Source organism: Cygnus atratus, chromosome 29, assembly GCF_013377495.2.
Source record: "Cygnus atratus isolate AKBS03 ecotype Queensland, Australia chromosome 29, CAtr_DNAZoo_HiC_assembly, whole genome shotgun sequence".
NCBI lineage: Eukaryota > Metazoa > Chordata > Aves > Anseriformes > Anatidae > Cygnus > Cygnus atratus.
Window position 1 is genome coordinate 2247423 of NC_066390.1, and position 9463 is coordinate 2256885.

A 9463-nucleotide genomic window follows, 5' to 3' on the forward strand; every position below is an offset into this window, starting at 1 on the left:
GGATTTTTGCATCAAGTGACGAGTGGAGGAAAATGGATCCTGGGCTGCAGCGAATAAAAGCTGGGATCTGTGACATTTCTTCCCTTGTTGCCCAGGGTGGCATTGGGGACAGCAAGTGGCAGCTAGAGGAGGCGGTGCAGAGGCCCTGGTGCTCTGAGGGAGGAAACCAGGAATTCAGTAGGAGGAGGACACTTAGAGCATTGTGGGTGGAGGAAGAGGAGAGCATCTTTTGATGATGGTTCATGTCAAAACAGTTGGAGGGAGGAAAAGGATCAATAAAGTTCCTTAGGATTTGGAACTGAGTATTGAATCTTATTGAATATTCATCTTATTGAATATTTCTATTAACGACCTCGGCAGAAAAAAGCCTGAATGAGGTGATGATGACTTGTGATGGTGCAATGTTGGGGAGACATCATCAACAGAAAGAAGCATTAGGATTAGCAAATCCATTACTTTTAGGCTGAATAATAGAAACCGGATTAATTTTAATTCTTGAAGGAGCAAAGACTGGCTCAAATTCTTTGACTATGCTGGTGACTGTAACCATGTTCTGACAAAGCAGGAAAAAAGGATGGGATGATTATGGTGCAGTGTATCTGTGAAAGCTCTGGGCTGTAGGAAGCAAGAGACAGAACATCACATCTGAAATGCTTTGTGTTACTCATCCAAGAATCAGGGTGGAATAGGAACAGAGGAAAGACAGCAGAAACCAGGGAGCAAGAAGAAGCATTGAAGCTGAAGAACAGCAGTGGTTCAAGAACAACCAAACTGTGGATGAATTTGAGCTGGAAATACGGAGGTTTCTCATCATCACTGGAGAGAGCAGTTGCAAGGTCCCCCCAGTGCGGACTCAGGGACACGCTTCCAGTCCCATCTTCTCAGGAAAGCCTCCGCACAAGCGAAGGGCATCTGCGTTCCGTGGTGGGTGGTAAAAGGGTGCAGGTGTTTCTCGCAGCAGCAAAATTTGTTTGTGGGATACTTGTGGCAGGGAGTAAGAGCTCCAGTGTGTGTGCAAACAGTGAGAAGAAATGGGAGACAGGTGAGCAGGGTTCAACAGCAGTGAGGCATCGGGTGGCAACCTCCACACCCAGCAGGTGCCTGTAATAACAACTCTCCGCAGCTCCTCCGAGCTCTTTGCGGAGGGCAGCGAGTTCTGCTGAGCACCACCTCCTGCAGGGGGACATAGAAGGAGCCAGCCAGAAGGAGCACACCCTGGTGTGCTTGTTCCTGTTGCTACACTGGTTGTGTTGGTTTAATGGTGCTTTCCCCCGGGGTTAGAAAACCATCAGGCATAGAGAGAGCTGGGTGATGGGAGTCTCCCCAGGAGATGAGCTATCCCCACGAGCAAAAAGTGAAGGGAGAGAGGGGAGAGGTGAAACGCCCAGCTGAGTGGGTGCTGTCTCCAAAATGGACGTCAGAATTTTCTCCAGCTCCACTCTTGGCCTGGGGGGGTTCGGCTACACCTTCTCCGACATCCCCCTCGGCAGGCTTTGCGGGGAGTGGAGCTCCACTGACTGCCGCCGACGGACCTCACGCTCTGCCCAGTCCTCCTCTGGCTCCAGACCCTTGAAGATGGCGAGTCTCTCCGAGAAGGTTTTGGATTGTGGGAAGAGGATGTAATTGTAGACAACGGAAGCTGCTGCTGCCCCGACCAGGGGGCCCACCCAGAAGACCTGGTGAAAAGAGAAATAGAAGAATTGGGTGAGCAAATGTCTTCCTACACCTCTGATCTGAACCACCACGGCTCCGGCTCTGAACGTGCTCTTTGCAGGTGGAAATTCCTGGGAGCATCCCTGAAAGAGCTGGTGGAAAAGGCATGCCCAGATCCATCTGCAACCAGGGAAGGTCCCCAGGATGTCAAGAAGAGCTCCACTCTCTACTGGTTTTCCTTCTTGTGCTAAGTCATGGTCAACAAACCACACACCCTTTTCCTGTCGCAACTCACCCTGCTTAGATAAGCTAATTAAGCATCCCGCAGCCCCACCTCTTTCTGCAAATTTCCATGTCTCTCCTTCAGCTGGTGCTGCAGTGCCACAAATCTGGCTGGCTTTTCAGTTGTCTGGGAATATTGGTAATGCGGGGGGCCCATTCTCACCAAACCAACGCAGAGACAGGACTTCTTACCCAGTGGTCACTGAAGTCTCCAACTATCACAGCAGGGGCGAAAGATCTGGCTGGATTCATGGAGCAGCCGGTGTAACGGATCTGCCGAGAAACACCAAGTTTATTGTTAGCTTTAAGCTCTTTTACCACATTATTTTAAAATATCCCGGTGTGTTATTAGCATGATTCATCCACCAAGCTGATGCTTCACATCCCAGCCTGCCCTGTTCCAGGAAAAGAGATGCTACCAGCTTCCAGCGCCTGAGTCAACACGCGTGAGTTGTATTTGTTCACCTTCTGCACCAGCATATGTGTCCCGTGCACGGTGCAGCTCAGCTGCGGGCTGGGCAACGTGCCCTGCAGTGTGACAGGGACTGTGAGGACAAGTTCCTGCTGTTCCTGTTCCTGGAGCAAATTGCTACTCCTTGCCACTGAGGATTGCAGGAAGAATATCCCATAGGCACATGGGCTTGCAGATCAGTAAGGATCTGCTTTAATCCATGCATTGAGAAGCTGGGTGGGTTGGGGGCTGATGTGTCTGTTCCCAGCAAAAGTCCTCTGGGACGGATTTCCCTGGCTCTTCACCCCACATATTTTCCCGTCCATGTTTATCATGGTCTTGAGAGTCTCAGTTGCCACCACATTCCCTTCAGAATAGAAGACCCCACGGATCCCTGGGAGCTCCTGATGGGACTTGAGGAGCAGCAGAGCCCAGCAGGTTATGATTTTTTTTATCACACCCAATAAAACCTGAGCTCAGGCTTTGGCTTTGTTATGGCTTTGGTGGGATCTTTCTGCTCCAACCACTGCAAAATCACAGGCACAGCATCAGTTTCAAATCCCCCGACCACTACAGGGCATACAGCCAAACAGGCTTCGGGCACAAGGGCAAAGACAACCCCCAAAATATTGTGTTTTGACCCATTCTACCCACCCCAAGGAGATGTCCAACAGTGACAGAAAGGCCAATGGACAGGGCAGGGGATCCCAGGTTGTCCTCCCGGCGCTCATCAGTGGAAGCGAAGATGCACAGGACCAGCTGGAAGGTGAGGAAGAGCTCGACGGTCACTGCCTGCCCCGTCGTCGTCTCGTTATGCAGCTGGAAGGGGAGGAGAAACATCTCAGGGATAGGCAAGTTTGGTGGCTGGGTTGGAAATTTGGAGGGGGAACCAACAGGGACATAGGAAACAGGTGAAATTTTTGGCATCAATATGAAGAGGAGGAAAATTTTCCTAAGGAGAAGTGGCTCAATGGTAACACTTGATTGACATGGCAGGAAATGTTTTTGTGGCATCTTTTTTTGGCATTATTTTTTCCACTCTTCCTTTGACCTGAGGGATTCTTTTTCTTTTCCTCATGCTTAAAATACAAAACGCCTTTTAGAAGATTGTATGAATTACTTTTCAGAAATGTCAAAAAGAAATGTTTTGGCACACAAAAAATCCCTTCTTTCTTCCCACTCTTTTTTGACTGAAAGAATTTGTCAGATTTGGTCCGAAGCTGTGCCTGGTTGCACACTCTCTCCTCCAGCTGTGCTTTCTGGCACTTTATTATTCCTTGAAGGTTTTTAATCCAGATCTAGATGGACCTGGCAGTGCTGCTGGGCAGATATGTGGTTCAGGGCCCCCCCCTCGCTGTCTCTTCCCTTAGCCCATCCTGGCACTTCTCTTGGCGCTTCTCTTGGCACTTCTCTGCCCTTTCTTTTCCTGTGTCACCGCTGATTTGGACACCATGCATCCTCTCAAATGCTGATCCCAAGAGTGCTTTGCTTGGTGACACTCTGAAAGCAGCAGTTGTTCTCCTGGCCGAGATCCAGAGCTGGATCTCTCACTGATATTCCTTTTTTTTTTTTTTTTTTTTTTTTTTTTTTTAAGGATAATTTGTGCAGGCAGCTACAAGATGAACAGCCCACAGGGGAAAAAATTAAAATCCTATTCCTCTTTCAGGTGACTTAAGCTCTAAAACAGCAGAGATGGGTGTTTTGAAAGTCTCTCTTAAACTTCTTACTTCCTTTGTTGGGTTTATTAAACCTCAGCTATTATCAATCTAAATATTCTTGTTCAGACTAATCCTCAATCTCTTTTTCAACCCTTTTAATCTCTTTGGCAGTGAAGCTGGGTCTGCCTCTCTGCTGCTAGCTGACTGCTGCGAGAAAAGGGATTTCCATGTGCTGCCTCCTAAACACGCTGCCTTCCTCCTCCTCACTGCCTGCCTTGGTTTTGGGCGATGCTGCTCCTGGCATGGACGTTTCTGCAGGAGATACGTCTGCCTCCATGTCAGCTGATGCTGGCTTCCCATCCAACACTCAGTAAAGGTCCTTGCTGGCCACAAAACCTTTCTTTTCATCCCTCAGCCATCCCCGAGCTCCTGGCCAAACTTTTCTGCTCCTTTCCAAGCCCGTCCGCAGCCTGCGCTCTTACCTTGTTGATGGCTAAGCCTTCCTGGGAGTCTGCTGGCGTGATCTTATGTAGGATGGCAGCCCCCACGACAGCCCCCAGGAGCTGGGCCACCACGTAGAAGACTGCGCGGAGGAAGGAGACGTGGGAGCCGATGAGGCAAGCCACCGTCACCGCTGGGTTGATGTGGGCTCCGCTGATGTGCCCCAAGGCTTGGACAAGTGTGCTGATGGCCAAGCCGAAAGCCAGTGCGATTTGGAGGATGCTCGGGGAGGAAGCTGAGGGCCAGTTCAGAGCAGAGCCCAGACCAAAGAGGATGAAGACCAAGGTTGCCAAAAATTCTGCAAGGACAGCCCGAGTGAAGGCTACAGATCGGAGCTCCCACATCATGGAGTGGCTGTTGCTGGAGGCTGCAAGGACTGACCCTGCCTGCGGTGTCCTCAGGCAGTCACCACTGTCACTTCTGTGTCCAGAGAGGATGGCGGGGGGACAAGATGTTTATATATGGATGCGGGATGCCGAAGGGTCGCCTGCTGAAGGAGGTGGGATCGTGGGCATAGGAAACCTGATGCTTTTCTTCGCTTGCGTTCCAGCTGAGGGAACTTCAGACTCTGCCCCCTCTATTAAAGCTGGGGAATGCAGTGTTCGCCATCCTCAGGAGGTCATAAATCAGCCTCAAGCAATGCCAAGAAATGCTGCTCCCTCTCCCCCCAGGGGTGGTCGTTGCTCCTCTCCCCCCCAGGCCCTATCACCTGCAGCATGGGGGGCAGAGAAGGCAAGGAGGGAGGCTGTAGAGCGAGAGGTGGAGATGAGCTGGGAGCCCAGGATCATCCACCCCAGCCTTGATGGAAATCTCGTTCCAGTGCTGGCCATCTCATAGGCTGCTATTATTTTCTTCCTATCTCCTTTTCAGTTTCCATTACTGTGTCTGTTTATGGCCAATAACTAATTTTGGGTGCTTTTAACTCAGGTCTGAGTGTTCCTGATTACACATCTGTAAACTTTGTGCCCTCTTCATGGATCTCGACCGATGCATGGGTGAATGGCCCCCACCGCCCCATCACGCCTGGCTCTGTCAATGGCACAAAGCCTGCTGTGAGTGCCCACAGCGTGGAGAAGGTCAACGTGTGCCAAAAAGGCAGATGCAGGCAACGATTAAACAACCAGGCAAAACTGGATTCACAAGAGGCCCTCAGAGGCACCAAACTCCAAGTGGCTTACTACAACTCAGAGAACCACAATTTTATAGCCCAGGCACAGATTTCCTACCCAGAAAAATGGGAACCAGCCCCAAGAAATGACTGTCAGAAAAGAAATTCTAGTGTGAAAAAAAATGACATGCACAGCTGGAGTACCAGCTGTGCTCTAATTATGGGGATTTGGGCCAACTCAGCTCTTAGAAATGTCTTTTTACTTCCTGGCATTAATCTCCAAAAGGAATATTTCTTCTCTGGAGCATGGTCCCTTCCCATCAAACCAGTTACCCAACAAGTCCATTTTACTTCTATTGCTTAGGACACATTTGTCCACTGGTGATAACTGTAAGGCATTCTGCTCCTGATGTCACAGGGGTTGCTGTCAAAAATAGCCTTTTTTTTTTCTCCTTTTTTCCCCTCTTGCTAGCAGACTCCATAGTCATTCTGAAGTGCAGAAAGCTGGGAGGAGTGTTCCCCCAGGGTACAGCTGGAGATGAAAGGATTATTTCATTTTATATTTGGCTCTGAAAAATGCTTCCGCTATATGACAAACTAAATATTTTTCCTCTCCAGAGGAACCATGCAAGTGCCACCAAACTGATGTGAAAGATTGATGTAAAATATTCCATATTGTTCAAATTGCATGTGAAGGCCTGTTCTTTTCTCCACAGAAGGTGGGTAAGAATACTTGTCCTCTCTTAAAAACAGAAAATAGAAAAAAAGACACTTATGGGGACATTGCTCTTAAGAAGGGAGAGATTGGGGAGAGAACAAGTCCAGTCCGAGGCTGGAAGACTTGGATTCAGCCTTTTCCTCTGAAAATCCTTCTCTGCAACTTCCTAAGTGACTTCAGCATGTAGTGGCATCGCTCTAGGCTCCAGTTTTCCAGCAATGAAGCAGCACTCATAAAACGGGTTGTGGGGCTAAATACGTTTGGGGTGCTGGTAAGCCACAGAAACACGGTCACATCCAGGCTGTAGGCTTGTGCTCCTCCCTGCCTGGGACAGGTCTGCAAGCTTTGCATTGCTCAGGAATGAATTATGGCAGGGACTGATTGCAGGTGCAGGCTGTCACCAGCGTAGGGAATGACAGATAACTAATGTGGGCAATTAACCAGAGCTGATACCCTCTTTGATTAATAGTTGTTCATGGTGAGCTAGGTGTGATGTATCAGTGCTTAATGAAGACTAATTAAAAGGAAAGAGAGGCAAGCAGGATTAGCTCTGAGCAACTTAAAAACCTGATGCAGACTCATGGTCCTTACTTTTAGCTGGTGGTGTGAGTGTTTGTTGCAGCTTTTGTTTACCTGGTGTTTTGGGATGTTTGTTCTAAGGACGGGGGCTTTCTGCAACATGCCATGATGAGGGAGCTGACGTTGCATCATGAGCTGTCTGCACAGGCTGCAAGGGAGCTTTGCTGTCATGGGCTTTGCTGTAGGGCCGAGCAACCTTTCTCTGCAAGATGCTGCTTTCCAGAAAGAGTAATGTGTTCTGGCTTTCCTCCAGGGACCTCTAGCACTGCAGGGACTGTAATCCTTCTGCTTTTGCGACGAGAGAGCCTGAGGCACAATGCCAGGCTTTGCTGCTGCCAGGCAGTGAGTTGGGCAGAGCCAAGGTTTTCTGCCTGGCTGCGCAGTGCCGCAGCCGTGCTCCTGCCCTGTGCCCGCGAAACGGAGAACACGGGAGATGGAGGAACGTGGAGAGCTTGATATGTGCCTGCTGGAGCTCTGCTGGTGTCTAAGAAAGGTTTCTGGAGCTGCTGGTGTTGGTGTATGGAGCAAAGCCATGTTACCATCAAGTGTGCTGCAGCTTTGGGAGCAGCGAAGAGCTCTGCAGTTCTGTAGTGAAGTCGAGTGCGATGGGAACATGTGTTATTTTGCCATTTAATCCACAGCCCATGGCATGTAATGGCACTATCAGCCCTCCCCTGGGACCAAACGTGAATGCTCATTAAGAGCATGTTGGCGTCTGTGGAGGGGTGATAATGCTCTGCTTCCTCCCGATGGCAGAAAATGGCCTGGTAACATGTTTTTGAAGAATATTTTGCAAGCAAGGGAGCTGTGCTTGCACAACAATGTACTTCTTGAGTGACTTAGATGGCTCAGATATCTCTGCTTCCCTGGCTTTCAGGAAAGTATAAACATCTTTAAGGTATCTCCATTCCATCTAAAATACCTCCAAGCCACAGAATAAAAGATTTATTGCATAAATAATTGTGTGAGTTTTCCTGCTCGGATGTGATTTGTTGCAGGAGGTGCATGTGCTGCCCAGTCCTTGCTTGAAGCTCCTTTTCTTTTTTTTTTTTTTCCTCTCTTTTCTACAGGTAGAAAGTGACTGCAGGCAACTCCCCCTCCTCTCCAACAAATGAACCCCGACCCTTGCTTCACATGGTAGGAAATGCCCTGTTTATTAGACACTGGAGAATCCACAACCAGACTACATCTTGGGAAAATTTTCTAGAAACCCAGATATGATGAGTTCTGCTGTTGGTGGAAATAGACGTTTTCTTTCCAAGAATGGGGGTATAAGACTGAATATGCAACCTCTAATTGCTCACTAGGAGAAGCTAAAGGAGGAAACATTTTAATTCTAGCATGGTGACTAATCTAGTTTCTTGGTTGAGGATTTCTGCCTGCTGCATGGATAAAGGGATGCGCCAGTACATTTGGCCTCATGCACATACCCCGGTGCAGGAACAGCAGCCTGCCAGGACATCTTGAGAGGTGAAGCGATGAGGATGAGGGTGTGGGTGCCTGTACAGAGGTGGCTGCTCACAGGGAGCTGAAAAGCACAAGGGAGCAGGTTAAGACCCCTTTTAGTTACCTCTGGGCTGTTTGGTGATGGGTTGCAGCAGCTTTTGCTCTTGTTGCGATGCAGACCAAGGCACGTTTTTAATTGCACCTCCCAAAAGAACCAGGGAAGTCTTACCTCTTCCGCACTCTTGGCTGGAGAACAGGCAGAGCAGAAGATAAAAGTCTGTATTCCCCAAAGACAGGTGACCATCAGGAAAAGTTATATTCTCCCATTGTCATATTGCCTCAAAAGGACATTCACCCAGAGGAGCAAAATGGAGGAAAATCAACACCTTTTCCGGAATTTCGTGCCAAATCCTAAATCCCTATTCATGCAAAACTTCTGCTGGCTCTCGCAGTGTTTATTGTTCTTGTTTTGATTGAAGCAGAGGGACTAATGCAGCCTTGATTTCCTTCGCTGACTTCAATGAATTGAGCTTGAGTGTGGGCCAGGAACCGGGCCTGGTGTTAGGAGAAGGCTTCATTTTATTTTCTATATATTCGAGGCCCATCTCAAGGCCTTGCAAGTTCAGTCCTGAATGCTTGCCCAGGGCCTCAGTCCAGGCAGATGATGAGACTCTGGTTCTGGTGGAGCTGGGTATGGATCACGTCAGGATCAGTGCACTCCTCTGATGCCCTTATAAAATCCTGACATCCATGAAGGCCATGAAGCCTTCCATCCCAGCATGATCTGATCTCTGTATACCACCTAGGCAGGGATTTAATTTTTTCCTCATGTGATCTGCAGGGAAAAGTCATTTTCGTTTCACTAACAACATGTTAATGAGATCTACAACATACAGAAATGGGGAGACGGAGAAACTGTTGTTTCTGTCTCCGCAAAGGACAAGGCAAGAAGGAACAGACAAGATGTGGCCAACCCCAACATACTGAAAGGGCAGAGACAGGGCTGAGTTAGGTGCTGACCTCCGTTCAATCATGCCTTAAGGGGTGAAGGAGGGAGAACACTTTTC

General features: G+C 48.9%; 1 protein-coding gene across 1 annotated transcript; it reads right to left on the reverse strand.

The window, feature by feature from the left end:
• Positions 1-1460: 1460 nt before the first annotated feature.
• Positions 1461-4892, reverse strand: AQP2 (aquaporin 2). Its single transcript, XM_035571066.1, has 4 exons — positions 4527-4892; positions 3041-3205; positions 2128-2208; positions 1461-1676 (listed from the first exon to the last, which is right to left on the reverse strand). The coding sequence occupies exons 1-4, from the start codon at positions 4890-4892 to the stop codon at positions 1461-1463; spliced, it is 828 nt and encodes a 275-aa protein (XP_035426959.1).
• Positions 4893-9463: the final 4571 nt, after the last annotated feature.